Here is a 19,818-nt window from a genome sequence, read left to right on the forward strand (position 1 = left end):
TCACTTTTGTACCCTTGTTTGTATTTTCCCCAGGTGTCCTTGTCTTTTGCCCCCGTCTTTGGACAGCCTTCAGCTACGTGTATTCCTCTGTTGTGCTTCATCTACACCATCTCCTGCGATTCATCAAGCAAGTGTATATCTATTCAACATTTTCCTTGCATGATTCTTTGGTGAGTTATCAAGCAATCACTAATGGTCCTAAATGTTATATTCAATCATATATGTCATGTTTTATCTATGTTCATTAGATATTGGGTCAAACGAAAGGTAATGTCTGATAAATCACTACGACGCGAAGAATGAATTATGATTTTTTTCTAATGTAGCCATATCACGTTATAGTGATTTGGACATAATTTCTTGTCCTATACATTGTTTTGTGTCATGTATGTTATCTATCACTTATTTTCGTGACTTAATTTGTGAAATGAAACGCTATGTGTGAGAAATCACTACAACACGAGGAGGGTATGAGACGATTAGGTCTGATGTACCTATATCGCGTTGTAGTGATTTGAAGCTATTTTATCGTCATAGGTATTGTTGGGTGTATTGTTCATGTGTTATTTTGTCAAATGAAAGGGTCTGTGTGAGAAATCACTACAACGCAAGGAGTTGATGTAGATTTTGTCTAATGTACCCATATTGCGTTATAGTGATTTGAAGCTATTTTGTTATCCAAGTTATCTTTTTTAGTAGTTTTTGTCTTATTTTGTGTTTTGAAGGGCTATGCGTGATAAATCACTACAAACGCGAGGATTATATTGTGATTGTATCTAATGTGCCCATATCGCGTTGTAGTGATTTGTTTGCTATTTTATTGTCCTATATATTTATTGAGAAAACTTATCATGTAACATTATGACTATTTTTAGATGGCGCGTATGAAGAAGACCGCAAGGCTCTCATCTACAAATGATCCTAAAATAGGTTTTTTTTAAAAGCTGTTCGGGAAAGAAAATGTCTACACTGTGCTCAATGAGGAGACACAGATACGAGCAACATAGATTCCAGCACGTAGTCAGGTCGATATGCGAGGATTTTGGCATTAATATGCATTGGCAAGCCTCTTCCCTAGGATGTTTACAAGAGGCTGCGGAAGACTAGGATGTCGATTTTTTTCAGGATAGCTACGTCCTTGCCGCGCATGCACACAGAAACATTGTGATGCCGAAAGACATGAACTCGCTTCGTTTACTCAGGTTCAGATATGACAGTACGCTAGAGCCCGTCCTACTTAGTGGCAAAAGAATGAAAGGAATTTTGGAAATCCCTCCTTTGATAAAAAAAGTTAAGATCACAGAAGTGATAGAGCCTAGTCATTCTCGTGAACACAAGGGTCAACGCACAAAGGATTGGAGACCAAGCCAGGATGCAGGAGCTCCAAGAATTATGGATGAAGAAAGCGGCTATTCAGGAAATGCATAAGTCGAATGTTAAAGCTTTGAGTTGTTTTGTCCCCTCATTTCACGTTAGACTTCCAGGTGCAAGGCACCGCACAATTTTTCCCTTTCGATGTGGAGGAGATTGTTGTTTTATCCAATGTTTTAAGGGAGGTCAATGATAGAATTATGATAGCAGTTCTAAGGTTTTCTACGTCCTTGTCATCATCTTGATTGTAAAGTGGTTTGCTTGTCCAAAGTAACGGATATAATGTAAATTTCTTGTGCAGCCTGATTATATCAAATCTCCCATTCGATGTTCAAAATCGTGTATATATTGTAGATTCCCTCCTTTCCTCGGTTCTTACTGCAATGGTTGATGTATGTCCATGGTTTAGTCCGATAAATTTTGATGTAGCTCAAAAAATTCTAATGGCATACAATGAAGAGTAAGTGACATGCAATCTCATTTATAGTCTTAGTATTGTGACCTAAATTTATTGTATATTTTTTATGTTACTTCTCATACTCCTAATTGCATGTTGTAGTTCACACTGGAGTTTGATCCTTTACGATATGGAATCCAAGACTTGTTACTTGGCCAATTCAAGTGAAGGATTCCATGGCACCGTGAGACAGTAAGTCCACACAATCATTATTTATATATCGTAATGAGTTGGAGAGAGAGAGAGAGAGAGAGAGAGAGAGAGAGAGAGAGAGAGAGAGAGAGAGAGAGAGAGAGAGAGAAGTAGGGAGAGAACTTTCAATATTGACAACAATAATGTTTCATGTAGATCAATTAGAAAGCTAATAACTGGTCTCGAGGGCACAAAAGAAGAGGTTCAATAAGGCATTGCATTTCCTCTCAACAAATGAGGGGTACTTTACCGCTTGTGCTTTTCTTACTATAAAAGTCCAACATCTAGTATCCAAAACAAAATTATCTTCAACAATATTAGTATTAAATTATACACGTAATGATTAGGGTATTATGAGAAATGGGTTTGTGTTAAAAATCTATGCCTTAATCGATCTCTTGGTAATGCTAAGTTGCCTATGGGAACTCTCCTTGTGTGGAGATTTTCCCCTTTTCTTATGATTTCTTAATTAATGAGTATCATAAGCATATCTATAATTATCTCTTTGATGGTTTTTATCATGAAAAGATTTGAGATTAATTTAATTCTCTCCTTCCCCAAAAGAATGGAGTATTTAATGCTTTATGTTGCTGAATTTATGGTATAGTTGTATCATCAATTAGGGATAAGTTTTAGATTCCTCCTTAAAGAGGGAAATGATCTTCTGTAAATGAAAGAACATCCTTTTCATTTGTAAAGGATGTTTTTTCATTTGTAATTAACAAATTGGGATTAAGTGAGTCCAATTTATCCTTGTACCGTGCAAGCGCAAAGCTATGGTATGAGAGAAGCACGGGATTTGTGATAGTGAAGAACATTAAAAGATAGATTTTTATTCCTTATGCAATAAAAGGGTTGGTTTGTGTGATTAAAAGGATTTTCCTCCTAAACAAAGAACTTGTTTTTCTTATTAGAGAAAAAAAACTTATATACATTAATGTTGATAATAATACGCTCAATGGTCTCTTCCCTGAACAGCCCTAAATCCACATTGGAGTATTCTAATAATCGTGGATTTTACAAATAAGCAAAAAAAATAGACATGTGTCATCAAAGAATGAGGAAGGAAAGTAAGATATCATTTTTTTAAAAATTCCCTCTGTCCTTTTAGTCATTTTCATTAGACATCTTCAAGGAAATTTGCCTTCGAGCAATGTTCAAGCTATATAAACCTTTTTACAATCCTTCTTACAAAAAGGTTTCTTTCTTTGCTTAGAAACACCTTAAACTATTTTTAAATCGTGCCATTAAAAAAAAAAAGGAATTTGTCCTTTTAAATGTATATACATTATTGACATGTGCATTCCATTGTGTAATGACTATTTCAATCCCCCCCCCCCTCTTGCATAGGACCTCATTACATGCAAGAACCCATCCATCCACGGGAGTGGGGGGCCCTTGTGTAGGAGTCCTAGGTACACTTGGCTAGGTTGGATTGGGACCCATCACCTTTCCCTTTTACATAACCTTGTTCTTGGTGGCTAGATTGGATTGGGAGGATTGAGCCCCACCTCACATTTTGCACTACAGTAAATAAGTGGGCCCTGAATACATTAATCCCCTCCACAAGCACAAAGTTGAGAGCATCTTTTCACACTCTCCCCCTAGAGAAAAGCTCCATATGTTAGGTTACCAAACTACTAATATAACGTTCTATCATTAAAAAAGAAAATATTAATAGAGATATCGATGAAAGTTATGGAAATGGACATATTTAGTGAGAAGTTCTGAGGTGGCATTGTTTAAATGATAGAAAATTTCATGAAAACAATACCATGAGGACATATTTAGTGGGGAGTTCCAAGGTGGCATTTGTAAAAGGCAAAAAGTTTCATGGAACTGGAGGTGGGCAAGGATGAAACTTTCAATTAGATTGAACCAATTCTCTAAACGATAAGGTGTGTGTGTGTGTGTGTATGTGTTTCTCTTTCTTTGTCAGTTCATATCATACATACGTTTAACTAAATTTATCTACAAATAAACAATATTTTATAATGCTCTCTCTCTCTCTCTCTCTCTCTCTCTATGTGAAACTCAACATAGAAGACCTATATCTATTTGAATACTTAACATGTACCCGTAGAAAGTCATCATAGAATATTTGCAGGCCTTTAGAGTTTTGAGACCATTTTTGGTATCAGTACATGTAATATTTAAAATCAATCATCAAGCAAGTATCAGTACATGTAATATTTAAAATCAATCATCAAGCAAGTATCACAACATTCAAAAAGGTGTAATTTTGATCACGTGAAGGGTAGATTCTAGTGTGAAAAGGGTGTGACACTTGAGTGCCCTTTCTTCAAAAGTTGGAGGTTTGCACTCACATGTGGGCCTAATGGGGATACATTACTGAAGAAATTTTAACCGACCCTACACTCTACCTTAATGTAGGTGGATGTTTGCAAAGAATTTTGAATTCTCTCTCTCTCTCTCTCTCTCTCGGGGTGGCGGAGACAGCCTAGCGAATAGAGCTTGAGCTGCCGCTTGGAATTTATTTCCTTTGGTTTCTGAAAGAGAGGTACAAGGTTCGAATCTACCGACTCCCATGTAGTTAAAAGTGATGGCAAATTATTGTACCTTCCATCAAATTATAATTACAAATTATTGTACCCTCCATCACAAAAAAAAAGGGAGTGTTGACCAGCACCATTTCAATACTCTTAGCGATTAAACAAAAGGACCATATAATCTCTCTCTATCTCCCTCTCTCCCTCTCTCACACGTACTAAACCAAACACACGCTTGCGGATACTCTCTTGCTCTCTCCGAGATCTTTCGCTATGGCGGCCACAGACGAGGTGGAGCTTGAAGAAGGGGAGATTCCGGGAGCCCCGAAGCATCGGCTGGAGCGCTCCTGGACCTTCTGGTACGACAACTACAGCGCCAAGTCCAAGCAGAAGACGTGGGGCAGCTCCCTCCGCCCCGTCTACACCTTCTCCACCGTCGAGGACTTCTGGTGGTACGCCCTCTCTCTCTTCCCTTTTGGCTCTCATTGCCCATTTTCTCATGCACATCATGTCTTCCATGCATGTGTCTACATGTCCACATTCACATCATGTCTTCCATAGATGCCTTCATGTGCATATGGGTTCTAGATCTGCCCTACATGTCCATAGAGAGCGTTACAACCATGGGTCTGCCAGCACAATGTCACCACTGTTTGCGTAGAAAGATTGAATACTCCTCTTTTGATCAAATGCGTTGCTGCCATGCCCCCTCGCCTGGATTTTTGTGCCCACTAAGCCCATGGCATAATGGACTCAGTGTGCCGACAACAAGTTAGGGGGTAAAGAAATGATGTAGTGCTTGTAAGGCATGTATTTATGAGGAGTGGATGGTTGAGTTAAAGCAAAACCCCGACCACACTGGCTCACCCCAGCTAGGAAGATACCTATTGGGTAAATGGTGAGTTGGGTTGGTTGTACGCATATGGTGACCATAGGATCAGGCGACGTGTGAAGACCAGAAAACCATTAAGCAAAGCTTTTTTTGGCAAGACCAAGCTGATTTCTAGAAGCCAAGCTGCAGACAGTTTCGGCCAGCCAAGAAACTATCAGCTGCTGTTGCTGCACTGCTCATATTGGCTTGGGAGCTTAGGCTTCTCTCAGGACTTAATTGCTTATTTAAGAGCAACCAGGGCCTCTATTGCCATTGCTGGTAGCTAATGTGGACAAGCAGAATAGCCAGTCCTTTCGGGCCTCACAAGTCTTCTCTATATTGCTACTCAATTCAAGAACAGCCCTAGGCTTCTGACTTCTAAGAGCAGCTCTAGGGTAAACATGAGAGTTAGCTCTCTATTTTTCTTTTACTGGTATGTGCTGTGTACTCTCTGAACTCTATACTGATTGTGCATTGTGATGCAGCATTTACAACAATGTGATCCAGCCAAGTCAATTGGCCAATGGAGCAGATTTCCATTGCTTCAAGGCTGGTATTGAACCCAAGTGGGAAGATCCAATATGTGCACAGGGTGGAAAGTGGTCTATTGGTTTACCTAGAGGAAAGAGTATGACAGACACATTCTGGCTTTACACAGTAGGGAGATTCCTAGCTCTCTCTTGCGACTTTATTCTTATGTTTATCATGCATTATCATAATTGTTTGGAGTACAAGTTAATAATTTCATGTGAAAATTTCGGTCGATAAGTTTGTGTTGTTTTGAATATGCAGGTTTTGGCAATGATTGGTGAGCAGTTCAATGAAAGTGATGAGATCTGTGGTTCTGTCGTGAGCATAAGAAGTAAAGTGGAGAAACTAGCTTTGTGGACTAAAACCGCATCTAATGAAGCAGCCCAGGTATGATTCTACATTTTCCTTTTAAGTTGGTTGGATCATCTCACTAATTTACTTCAGTTCTCTACTATGAGTTAAGTTGGTAGGATTAATCATGCAATCTGTAGACAAGTGGGAAGGGAGATGATTGCTGTGTGTAGGGGCATGTGTGAAGGTGCAAGATATCTATGTGACATCAATCGAGCCATGTGGTTAAGGGCGTAAGTCATCTATGGGGCACCTCAATTGCGTTGTGTGTCTCTTATGTGTATACGATACAAAATGAGTGCTCTTCTTGAGGCTCCATCTCACCCTAAGTACCCAGCAATGATAGGCTGAGATGAATTGGGGCAATATCCTTCCAGATTGGAGCTGTATATGCAGTACTAAACATTCTGTTCTGTATATTATTTAAGAAGTTTCGGAGATCATTGGATTCATATTTCATCTTGATTAATCAATGGGTATCTGAGATGTATCTGTTAGAAGTCATCTCCTGTCTTTACCAGACACCAGGGCCTCTGTTGTGGGTGTGCCCGCCCTTTGTAGGTGTTTTCTCATTTTTCCTCACTCCCCGTATTTCCCCCCCATTTTCCCTATTTTTCTGTGGCTTGGGTGGCAACTCTGTGATGGCAGGAGGACCTCTGATGCTGGCCGACTGCATTTGTTCATGCTGGTGCTGGCTGATTGTTTTGCTTCAGGTCCACGACCTCCCACATGTGCCGGCCGACACTCCTGGCCGACTGGTTTTTTGGCTGGTCGTGGAGGTTTAGTGCTTGTCGGCTGCCTCTGGAACAGGCCGACTGCACTATGGGGGCCATATAAAATGGCCCCCCAGTCCCTTGTCACATTCGTCTTGTATTTGGGATTCTTCTTGTGTATATATAGTAGAGTTACACGCGTCTCTCTCCATCGTTGTTTTTTTCTGCACTTGCTCTTGTGTTTCCAGATTTTGTCATCATCTCCGCTGCGTATTTTGACATGGTATCAGAGCCCTAGGCTTTTGATAGTCCTTGGGATTTGTGTGAGCAAGAGGGGGACTGTTGTGTTGTTGATTGGTGGAGTGTTTGGGAAGAGGAGAAGCAAGAGGACGGCGGGCTGATTTGCTGGACAGCCACTTGCAGTTGTAAGTTCTTCTTTGTTCCCACCCATCCACCCTTTTTCAGAATACATCCCCGCAATGGCAGATTTGTTCGTGGGAGGAGCTTGTGCCCATGGTCTTGGACGAGGAGGAAAGATTCTCGAACCCTCCTCAGGGTGGAGGTTCGGAGGCCTTAACTGGCCAACGGTCGAAAGGCCGTAACAAGGGCAAAGGGAAGGCTTCAACGGAGAAGTCTTCTGAGCAGAAGTTTGATGCTGACCCCGAGAAACTAAAGGCAGAGAGGACCTGGAATGATTGTGGCGAGAAAGGCCACTATTGGAGGCAGTGTTCCAAGTGGAAGACCGAGAAGGGTGAAGACTCCTTAGCAGCAACCATGAAGACTTCGGCTTTTTGTGCACTTGGAGGTGATGGACACCGATGTTTCATTTTCTTCAAGCAGGGAGGAGGTTGGAGGACTCTCCGCAACGGATACTCGGGAGTGGATTCTAGATAGTGGTGCTGCCTAGCACATGACTTCTTTCTGTTCGGCTTTATAGGATCTCTGCAGGTATTCTGGTCACATTCTCACTGGGGATACATCCACTATCCCAGTTCATAGTGAGGGCAGGTTGGAGATAGTTCCCGATGGCAAAGGGGGGAAGCATTCCTTCCAGGTGTTGTATGTTCTGTCACTTGGTTTTCATCTGCTGTCAGTGCATCATGTTTGCAAGACTGGCATACGGGTGGAGTTTGATGAGCATTTTGTTGCTCTCTGAGATAAGGCAACAGGCCAGGTGGTTTGGGAAGGCGGAGTGGAGAATGGAGTTTACAAGCTTTCAGCACTCTCTCTCCCAGGTCCTCAGTTTTGTGATGAGTGGCAGTCTGGTAATGGCCACTTAAGCGTGGATACGCCGCAGGTGCAGGCTTTCTCGGACCAAATGGTGGATAGCTTGCCAGTTGATGGCAGCAGTTGGCAGGAACTTTCCAGTACTGATGTTGGTAGTTCTTGTGTTCGTTAGTCAGAGGAAACTTTACAGGTAACCTATGCTTTGATGTCTCGTAGTATTCGGGACAGAGAAACTCCTATAGATGAGGATGTTCTTTCCACGGGGACCTCTTGGAAAGCCAGGCAGGTGGCAGTTAACTAGAAGTGGTTCCGGATTCAGAGGGGGTGGTTGACAGGTATCAGAAGGCCTTGCGTGGTCTTCAGCAGATTTCCAGGACTAAGCATCCCACCATAACAAGTGTTGATCCTTGTGAGCAGTGTGATACCTCTTTGACTCGGAAGCAGAACGGTTCATTGATTCGGGTGATGGATACCAGATTGGATGGGAGCTTCCTGATGAGGCTGTTAAGCTCATGTTTGCAGATGACTCTTTGGGAGGCATGTCTCTCTCCATTGTTGTTTTTTTCTGCACTTGCTCTTGTGTTTCCAGATTTTGTCATCATCTCCGCTGCGTATTCTGACAGTATCACCTATCCATGAGCTTAAGTCTTGTATTTTTCAAGGTTACCTGAGCATATTGTATGCATGTGTATATGTGAATGAAAACATAATGGTGTATATTATCCTGGATATGTTCGAGAGAGATCCAAAAGAGGTGCATCTAGAGACTAGGCTATACTTAAATAAGGGAGGACATCTTCGGCAGCCACATTGGCCCTGCATGGAATAAGCATAACAAATTTGCTAAATCTAGCAACTATAGTCAAGCACTAAGTATTATGCTTACCCGGGCTGGGAGGCAGATTCGTGACAAAATCCATCGATATATCTTGGAAAGGTCCCTCGGGAATTGGTAAGGGCTGTAACAACCCTATCTTCTTCCCACGAGGAGCTTTCATCTTTTGACAAATGTCACATTGTTGCACATGTGCAAACACCTCTTTGGTCAATAATATTGTCGTTCTAACTTCTCCAAAGTTGAATTCATGCCTCGATGACCACCAGTGATGGCGTCATGGAGAAAAGTTGCCTTGAACGACTGCATGACACACAGCCGGCCTTTGTAGAAAAGCTAACCATCGCGTATCAAAAAGTGGCATGGTCTTGTGGCATCCACTGCCTGTTCCCATTGTGTACCGAATTCCTCGGAATCCGCGTACGTGTGCTTCATGTTGTCTAGTCCCGCACCAACAAGGTTGAGTCTAGTGGTTTGAATCAAAGTCACTTGTCTCTTCCGGCTCAAAGCATCGGCCACTGAATTGGCCTTTCTTGGAAGGTGCTTAATCATACCACCAAATTACTGAAATATCTGGCTCCAGCAGTGCTGTCGGTCACTCCACTGTGCACTTGGCATTGTCTGAATCCAGCGTAATGCCTGATGGTTAGTGCGAACCTCAAAGTCACGGCCATAAAGAAAATGTTTTCAATATTAGCGTGAATAACTATGAGAAGTTCCTGATCGTAGACCGAGTAATTCTTTTCCATGGGCAGTAACTTACGAGACATGTAAGCTACTGTATGACCATTTTGTTGTAATACACCTCTAATTGCGATGTTACCTATATCGGTGATTACTTGGAACGGCTCGTCCCACGAGGCAAGCGCTAGACAAGGCGCTTCTGATAAAACCGCCTTGAGGTTCTTGAATGTCTCCAATGCTCGTGGAGTCATTTGAATCCGCTACCTTTTAGTCTTGACACCCTTTAGTAGATCGGTGAGGTTCACCGAGAGGTCAAAAAACTTGTCTATGTGGGTGGAGTATGCTTGGGATATACCCACAAAGGATCTGATGTCAATTGACAATCTCGGCCACCTTGGCCGGATCAAGTCGAATGCCTTCTGCACTAATTATATATCCAAGGTAATGAACCTTGAATAAATAAAATTCCGACTTCTTCTCATTGACGTAGAGCTCGTTGCTTTCCAGCAACTTCATGACTTTCTCCACATTAATGTCATGTTGCTCAACAGTAGCTGAAAATACCAGTATGTTTGTCATGTGCACAGTGTGTATCTACCGTGTGCTGCACGCACACAAGACTAGCTTTGAGGTTGGGGAAGCTTGGAGCTAGGCAGGCTGATTGGCGAGCTGAGTTAGGGATAGACTAACGGGCGGGCACCCAAGTATGGACGGGTGGGCGCCCAAGTGTGGACGCTTGATGACCGGCCAAGAGCCTATAAAAGGATGGCCAAGGTTAGTCATTAGTCATATAGAGTCTCGCGTGACTTTGTGAGAGCTCTATGGTCAGGAGCCTGGATCTAGTGCAGACGTGCACCTGCTTCATGCAGCCGAGGCCAGCAGCAGTCTCGAGGCCCGCGAGGGTAGCTTTGTGGCGGTATGGGACGTCACGAGGTAGAGATTGGTCGGTACGTCCATCTAGTTAGCTCAGCTCGTGGCTCGGTGGGGACAGCTGAAACCGGCCTGACGGGCGGTGAAACAAACACTCGCACATAAAACACTTCAATGCCATGGAAGACCTAGAAAAGGAAAACAAACAGGGGGAGCTAGAGTGCTCCTGCAAACAGTACACGGACACCGATTGGCCCCAAAACGCAGTGGCGCCCCTTGTGGTATTTCTTTGATTGATTATAAGAGCTTTGATTACAATAAGGCTGGAAACTCAGCCGTCACAGTAGAACCCCTGAAGCCTGCAAAGGAACCTGCATCATGGCTTCTTGTCCACTCGGCATCCACAAACAAGTCCAGCCAATGTTCACATCGAAAGACTCTCACACATTGAGTCTGCATACAGAAGCTTTCTCCCATGATCAGGGCTGCCACAACCATCCATAGCCTCTCACACTATGAACAGCATCACACCCTGACACATCCAGTGCTTCTGCATCACAACACAGACTCCCAAACTGTCTCTCAAAAGAGAACTCGTATCACAGCACAGCATACCATACAGTTGACACACCTGTACCAACCTTCTCTACCTTCCAAGGGTACTATCCATCTCTGTCATGGATTCCCTGTCCCCTGCCCAATCAGTAGCAAGGCTGTACCAAACATGTGTCCATTCCTGTACCTTCTGCCTGCATGTGACCTATCTCCTGGAGAAACCCAAAAACATGTTTCCTTGAGAAACCTATGACTTGTTTCCACATGAAACCCTTAGGCCTGTTTCCCTTTGAAACTTCTGTCTTGTTTCCATACAGAACCATTCATGGCACCATTCAACAACAGTGCCAACAATGGCACACATCAAGTTACCTGTTCCCTCATGAAACATCTGGCAACATAGAGATGCCCATATCTGTAGGTCCCTCTGTTCCTTTCTAGCAGGAAGAAAACAATCTGCTCCATGAGCACGCAGCCATGCGAGCTTGCATCACTCCCATGCCAAGAAACACTTTCAATTGACCTGTACTTGCAGCCAAAAACCCAAGCACATAGCTGAATTTGCTACCAAGAAAAAACAGCCCATAAACAGTCCTCAAACTGATCTCAAAACAGTCCCGAGCATTGCTCATGTTCATAGCCACATGCACTGCCACGAAACAGTCCATAAACCCTTTCCAAAACATTCCTGTTGCAAGGAGGATCAGCACATGTCATGTGCACAGTGGGTATCTACCGTGTGCTATACGCATGCAAGACTAGTTTCGAGGCTTGGGGAAGCTTGGAACTAGGCAGGCTGATTGACGAGCTGAGTTAGGGAAATACTAATGGGCGGGCACCCAAGTATGGACGGGCGGGCGGCCAAGTGTGGACGCCCGATGACCGGCCAAGAGCCTATAAAAGGGTGGCCAAGGTTAGTTATTGGATATAGAGAGTCTCGCGAGTTTGTGAGAGCTCTATGGTCTTGGAGCCTGGATCTAGTGCAGACGTGCACCTGCTTTATGCAGCCGAGGCCGGCAGCAATCTCGAGGCCCGCGAGGGCAGCTTCGTGGCGGTATGGGACGTCGTGAGGAGGAGATTGGTCGGTACGTCAACCTAGTTAGCTCAGCTCGTGGCTCGGTGGGGACAGCCAAGACTGTGGGCTCGCCCATGGCTGTCATGGTTGGGAGGTGAGTCAGGCCTGCACCCCCTTTGTTGTTGGTTGTTCGTTTGTTTGCAGGATTCGAGTTTCGAACCAAGATCGATCACGAGGGGATCCGTGGGGATTTGACAGTGGTATCAGAGCATACCTCGTGAACGAGCGAGTCGGTAGGTAGAGAAGAAGAGGTCGAAGTACGGTATGTGTTAAAAACCTTGTTGTTTTTTCTGTGCATACTGCAGTTTTCAGATTTTGTATGTATTTTTCCTTCATCAAAGAACCCCATGTTGATGGGAGATGGTAGGTTGAATAGGGTTGATTGCTTTTGCAAAGAAGAGGCCTTGTGTGCAGTCGCATAACTTGCAGGGAGAGAGAACAGAAAAAGAAAAAAAGCACGTTTATTGCTTTCGTTGCTTTCGTTGAACGCATGAGAGAGAGAGCGAAAGAGTGCTGGCGAGTGGGTTGCTGGCCGAGTTGTGTTGACGTGGCAGGCGGGCAGGTACCTTGCAGGCGGGCGGTTGCGTAGCCAGGCAGCGCCAGGCCAGGCCAGGCTTGCGTAGCCAGCCCAGGCCCAGTACTGCCGGCGCCCAGACCACGTGGCTGTGTGGCCAGGCCTGCGCAGCCAGCCCAGGCGGCGCCTAGGCCAAGCGAGCGCCCACCCAGTCCACGCACGGTAGGCTACTCTGCCACAGACCACGTGCGAGTTGACGCAAGGCAGGCACAAGCTGGTGCGCAGTCTGGCGAAGGTGCTGGCGATGGCGGCTACTTCAGGTTACGTCAGCATCCGCCGGGAAGAAAGCATGCACCGGCAGCTTTAGTCGCCTGCAAACAGCCGACTGGTTAATCCAGGAGAGAAAAAAAAAAACAGAAGTAAAGCTTACGTTTTTTTTTACAAGCTTTCGTTTTTTTTAAAAAGTTAAAATTTTTTATAAAAATTTAAAAGTCATCTCTCCTCCAAGGTTCAAAAGGTTTCCAAGGTTTTATTTTTTTTAGACAAGAGAATATATATATCCATATATATATATTAAAAAATATATATATATATATATATTTATTCAAGAAAAAAAAGAAAAAAAAACACAAAAGTTAAAGTAAAAGCTAAGCATAGCTTTTCAAGATTTTTTGGCTTTTGGGAAACCTTTATAAACCCCCTCTAGTGGGCTTCTTGCCACACATCTCTCGACGTCTCGAGTTCTCGAGTTCTCAAGTTCTCCAGTTTTCAAGCTCTCAAGCTCTCGAGTTCGTTCGCACTTTCATTGTGCAAAGATCGAATTTTCTCTCCGCGTACCCTCTTCACGATGTCGACCCAAGAATCGGAGTTGGAGCCCCTCGTGGAACGCGAAGGCTTGCCGGCTACGGAAGGCACTAATGCCGATCTTTTTGACGAGTTTGTGTCAAAATCAGATTTCCAAGAGTTCAAAGTAGCTCTCGAAGCTTCTTCGACGGAACGTCAGGCACAAATCGCAGCCCAGATGCAAGCTTTGCAGAACTCCATCACTCTATTGACCACTACCCTCTCTACTTTCTCGGGAATGGATACCTTGGCTTCTGCTTTAGGCTCCAATATTACTCCGGAACCGTTCGGGGGCGAGCAAAAGCAAAGAACCAAGGAGATCGTGGACACTTGGCTACATAAGTGGCAAGTTCACTTTCAGTTTCATCCATATGATGATGGAAAGAAGATACAGTTAGCAGCAGGTTTCCTGTCCGGCAAAGCTTTGCTTTGGTGGAAGGAACTGAACCCAAAGCCAACAACTTGGGCACAATTTGAAGATATTTTCAAGAAAGAATTCCTCAAGAAAGAGGATGACTACGATGTTGTTGCCCGGTTTTCAGCTTTGACCATGACCTCGCAGCACCTCACTTATGAGGTCTACCTCCAGAAGTTTCGTGACTTGCAGATGAAAGCTACAAAGATGGATCCCACTACTCTTTTGGGATTTTTCGTAGCTGGTTTACCAGACTCGTACCGATTACAGGTTAAAAATAACAAATGCAAAACATTGGACGAGGCCATTCATTCAGCTCGTATCTATGATAATACGATGGTCTCTTCCAAGTCCAAACCCGTTACCGAGCAGGGGAACAAGCATAAAAGAAAGTTCTCCGCACCTATGGCTAACACGACTGAAGGCAAGTCTTCGAACCAACCTTTGAAGAATACAAGTTCGACACCAGCCAAGAAGAAACGACTCCTTAGGGCTTTAAAGCTCAAGAAGGAAGGACGTTGTTTTATCTGCGAAGAAAAAGGACACATGCGTAACGAGTGCCCCAAGAAAAAGGGTACCAAGTCAAACGCAGGACCCAAGCCAAAGGCAGCTAACCAGTTGTCTTTGACAGGTACGTCAATTACTGTACTTTCTCGCCCTAGTACTTGTTCTGATTGTCTGTTTAATTCTAAGGTATTTGGCATACATGATCTTCTCCGAGTTTATGGAGAAGTGAATGGCCATAAAATTCACATTCTGTTAGACCCTGGCAGTTCGCATAACTTTGTTAACTACAAACTTGTGCAGAAATTGAGTCTTGATACGACACTCAGCGACCATACCTATGAGGGACGTCTACCTGCGGGCAGACAAGTTTGGGATTGCAAGGTGGAGATGCTTCCAATCCAGATTCAGGACTACAAAGATACTCTGGAATGCTATGTCATGCATCTGGAAAATGTGGACTTGTTATTAGGGATTGAGTGGTTTAAGACTCTTGATGTCCAGATAGATTGGTCTAGTCATATTTTTTCTTTTCAGCATAGGGACACCACGTATAGTGTCACGACCCTGTGTTTTTCTCTGGACAATATGCAGGTGTGCACGGGGACATGGTGGACAGTGTGAATGGCATCGGGTGGGAGTGAAAATGGAAGCCCATGTGTGGACAACCCCATGTGTGAAAGGGGGCAAAGAGACATTAATTAAAAAGGTTTTATAACCTTTGGTGGCCAAAAAAAAAAATTAATGTTTTAAAGGTTTCAAAACCTTAGGAGGCCACTAAGCAATATTTAGAGGTTACACCACTTTTGGAGGCCCACGTCTCTCTCTTGACTCTCTCTCTCTTGCTTTTTGGAAGAGGCGTGCATGTGGGCTGCGTGGAGGAGTAGTGGAATGCTTATGTTGGCTGCGCACATGAGATTTCATGCAGACCTGTACGACTGCACGGACAGCTGTACAGACTGGACAGAAACAGGCGCTGACAGTTCTGCTGCTGGCGGGTCTGCGCTGCTGGTCATCTCTTGCTTTTTGGAAGGGATTACAAGCGGGCTGTGCTGCAGGGTGCAGAGGCGCAGCTGAATACCTCCTTATGCATGCTTTTTGGAGAGTGAAGGCTGGCTGCTGTGCTGCGCTACAAGACACAGTCACAGGCCTCCTTTCTCTCTTTCTCTCTTGGCAAACAGGTGGCTGCAGGCAGCGCTGGACAGAGCAGCGCATGTTTTTCTCCACGCACAAGGGGCTGGACTGCAGGCGCAGAGGGCTGAAGCTCATGCTCTTTTGCACAAGAGACGCTTATAGGTTGGTTTCTCTAGACACACAGGCAGCCAGGTGTGTGCTTTTTGGAGGACGCCGTGTTTTTTCAGAAAGGAGGGGCTGGTTTTCCATGAACATAGACATCATGTCGATGGCGTTCAACCGATGGAACTTTCAGTTTCTCTTTGCTTTGGGTTCGGGACTGTTTTGGGACAGTTTATGGGCTGTTTTTGTTTGGCTGCAAATTCAGCTATGTGCTTGGGTTTCTGGCTACAAGTACAGATCTTTTGGTTATGTTTCTTGGCATGGGAGTGATGCAAGCTCGCATGGCTGCGTGCTCATGGAGCAGATTGTTTTCTTCCTGCTAGAAAGGAACAGTGGGACCTACAGTTATGGGCATCTCTATGTTGCCAGATGTTTCATGAGGGAACAGGTAACTAGATGTATGGAAACAGGACAGAAGTTTCAAAGGGAAACAGGCCTAAGGGTTTCATGTGGAAACAGGTCGTAGGTTTTCTCGAGGAAACATGTTTTTGGGTTTCTCTAGGAGATAGGTCACATGCAGGCAAAGGGTACAGGAATGGACACATGTTTGGTACAGCCTTGCTACTGACAAGACAGGGGACAGGGAATCCATGACAGAGATGGATAGTACCCTTGGAAGGTAGAGAGGGTTTGTACAGGTGTGTCGACTGTATGGTATGCTGTGCTGTGAGAGACAGTTTGGGAGTCTGTGTTGTGATGCAGAAGCACTGGATGTGTCAGGGTGTGATGCTGTTCATAGTGTGAGAGGCTATGGATGGTTGTGGCAGCCCTGATCATGGGAGAAAGCTTCTGTATGCAGACTCAATGTGAGAGAGTCTTTTCCATGAATAGTATTGCAGATGCGCTTAGTCGGATTCGAGAGGTGAATACTTTGTCGTTCACCGAGATTTCTACTGACTTATTTTAGTCATTGAGAGGGCTTTGCAGGACTGATAGTCATTTTGGTTCATTTTGGCAGAAGATCCAGGACGAGAGCTCATTGATTGACCAAGACTCGATGACTGAGCAGTCTACCATTCAGGCTACAGGAGGCCAGTGGATGATTCGGAATGGTTTACTGTTCCGCAATGACAAAATTTGTGTACCACAGATCTCGGACATTAGGTCCAAGATTCTTAAGGAGTGTCACGACGCCCCTTTTGTTGGACACCCTGGGGTACACAGGACACTATCATTAGTGAAACACACTTTTTATTGGCCGAAGATGAAAGGGTATGTAGAAGATTATGTTCTCAAGTGTCAGATTTGTCAGGCAAATAAAGCTGAGCGCTTTAGACAGGCTGGGTTGTTGCATTCTTTGCAAATCCCAGGTAATAAATGGGAAAGTATTTCCATGGATTTTATTACCGGATTGCCAAGAACACATTAAGACCACGATTCTATTTGGGTTGTGGTAGATCGCTTGACCAAAATGGTTAGATTTTTACCGACCTAGAAGACTATTACAGCTACGCAATTAGCACAGCAGTTTATCGAGCAATTGTTTAGACTGTACGGGTTACCGCAGGACATAGTCAGTGATAGGGACTCTAAGTTTACGAGTGATTTTTGGAAACTTGTTTTTGAGAAGTTGGAAACAACTTTGAATTTGAGTTCCTCAGATCATCCTCAATCTGATGGCCAGATTGAAAGAGTGAATCAGATTTTGGAGGATATGCTTCGAGCATATGTATCCAAAAGACAAAGTTCATGGGAGGATTCTCTTCCTATGTTAGAATTTGCATATAACAGTACTAAGCATACGAGTACAGGTTTTAGTCCTTTCATGCTTATGTATGGTTTTCAACCTAGATCACCTGTTACAGTAGGATTCTCAGGACTTCAGCATGATGCAGCACGTAATTTTTTGCAAGATATGCAGGAAATGTTACAAGTTGCAAAGGAATCTATTAGAAGTGCTCAAGACCGAGACAGGTTTTATTCTAATAGACATTGTTCACCCAGAGAGTTCTCTGAAGGAACGATGGTGTATTTGCGAATTCCGAAAGATTCCGAGACTTTATGGACAGGTCGATCTTCGAAATTATCCCCTAGATACTGTGGACCATTTCGTGTTACACGACGGATTGGTTCAGTTGCATATGAATTGGATTTGCCTTCTCATGTGAAAGTTCATCTTGTATTTCATGTCCTTAGTCTTAAGGAAGTACTGGGTGGAGCAGATCAGTTAGTTACTCCTCAAGAAATTATAGATGTCGAGGACATGACATTTGTTCCGCACGAACCTGAAAAGATTCTTGGATTTCGTGAACGAAGATTGCGTAATACGCTTATCGACCTGCACCTGCTTTACGTAGCCGAGGCCGGCAGCAGTCTCGAGGCCCTCGAGGGCAGCTTCATGGCGGTATGGGACATCGCGAGGAGGAGATTGGTCGGTACGTCAACCTAGTTAGCTCAGCTCGTGGCTCGGTGGGGACAGCCAAGACTGTGGGCTCACCCACGGCTGTCATGGTTGGGAGGTGTGCACCCCCTTGCTTGTTTGTTTGTTTGTTTTGTTTGCAGTATTCGAGTCTCGAACCAAGATCGATCACGAGGGGATCCGTGGGGATTTGACAAGAAGTGATACGATAGTACCATCGATATTCCAAGTAAAAAGGAAACATGTAGCACTAGTGTATGTACATGTAATCCACAGATGATAAAACATGTGTGAATGATTATAATATATACAATATAGGTGGCCATGTGGGTCAAAAATTGATTACACTCTTGGTGAAAGTGATTTAGTGCTTATTATCACCTGTCTTTTTTTTTTTCAAGGAGACCACCAGTCTAGTTTAACGCCCAAGTGTTCTAACTGGTATGCTGTTGCACTAAAACTCATTCTTGTACCGTGTTCTCATGTTTTGGCAGATGAGCATTGGAAGGCAGTGGAAAGATTTGCTGGACTTTCATGAGAAGATAGGGTTTTTAGCTCATGTAAGGTTTCGAACTTTTGCTACTTATCTGTCAGTTCTATTTCAGTAGTGGTTTGGATGTTCCAGTTGAAAAGCTTCAGAACTAATATCTGGTTTTATTCTGATAAGCCACCCTTTGTTTTTCCAGGAGGATGCTAAAAGAGATGAGAGATTGGCCAAAAATAGGTATAATGCCTAGGCTCCAATATGCAAGCGTATGGGGTCCACCAGGCTTTATTCATATTGTTTTCACTCTTATGGTACTAGTTTTTATGTGCTCTCCAAGGACTTACATCCAATGGATTTTATAATGAGGGTGCTGCAGACACGTGAGGAAATTAGAAGGGTTTGAGCTATACACATGCGCACATATGCACGCAAAGAAATGCATAGGCATTTTTTAGAGACCAAGCACATGCATGTACACGTGCAGAGGGACTTGCAGTCTAAAATGATATCTTGGAGAATGTTATAATATTGTGTTTATGGATACTTTGCACTACCTTGAAATGCATGCAAACAAATTACCATTCATATCAATGATATTTAATAAATTAACTAAACATTAAAGGACCATTGTTTGATGAACAAGCATGGGTCACTTATGCTACTATTTAGTAAAATAACAAACGGCATAAGCTTGAAAGATGAAATAAAACAAAGAAATTAAGAGAATTGTTGAGTAAAACCAAAGGCCAAGAATACATGTACAATTTCACTATCATAGGGAAGCAAAGATTGAATCACAAGTATACCTATACTTGTGATCTCCAATGTCAATGCAAGATCTTTTGAATGATATGTGAGTTGTATACCCTTTGTCGGTTCATACAGTGAAGTTTTGCATGACTTCTTGGCAAAATTTGGTTTGGATTATAATTAATACACCTTTTTTTGGAGGGAGATTGAGGAGATTGTAGCATCTATAGAAAATGCTTTAAATTCTATCTCAAACAAAACCGCTAAAATCACATCTCAAAGACAAAAGCTGTGCTCACTTTTCTTACTCGCATGCTTTGTAGAGGTCATCCACCTTGGACATCATCTTATATTCTTTTAAAGAATTCATCTCTATGATATAAGTGTTTAAGAGATGTATGTTGCCTT

At 43.5% G+C, this 19,818-nt stretch overlaps 1 protein-coding gene across 1 annotated transcript; it reads left to right on the forward strand.

The window, feature by feature from the left end:
* Positions 1–4,724: 4,724 nt before the first annotated feature.
* Positions 4,725–19,178, forward strand: LOC147626543 (eukaryotic translation initiation factor 4E-2-like). The gene is made up of 5 exons (XM_086816948.1): positions 4,725–4,982; positions 5,887–6,058; positions 6,194–6,319; positions 18,668–18,733; positions 18,860–19,178. The coding sequence occupies exons 1-5, from the start codon at positions 4,804–4,806 to the stop codon at positions 18,908–18,910; spliced, it is 594 nt and encodes a 197-aa protein (XP_086673074.1). The 5' UTR covers positions 4,725–4,803; the 3' UTR covers positions 18,911–19,178.
* Positions 19,179–19,818: the final 640 nt, after the last annotated feature.

This window comes from Cibotium barometz, chromosome 22 (genome assembly GCF_041138505.1).
Source record: "Cibotium barometz isolate CiBa-2024 chromosome 22, ASM4113850v1, whole genome shotgun sequence".
NCBI lineage: Eukaryota > Viridiplantae > Streptophyta > Polypodiopsida > Cyatheales > Cibotiaceae > Cibotium > Cibotium barometz.

Bases quoted from the DNA above. Each gene is read 5' to 3' on its own strand.
- LOC147626543 (XM_086816948.1), top strand. From the start codon at position 4,804: ATGGCGGCCACAGACGAGGTGGAGCTTGAAGAAGGGGAGATTCCGGGA. The intron at 6,059-6,193 runs GTAGGGAGATTC...TTGAATATGCAG, and splicing joins ACACATTCTGGCTTTACACA to GTTTTGGCAATGATTGGTGA. The intron at 18,734-18,859 runs GTAAGGTTTCGA...TTGTTTTTCCAG, and splicing joins AGATAGGGTTTTTAGCTCAT to GAGGATGCTAAAAGAGATGA.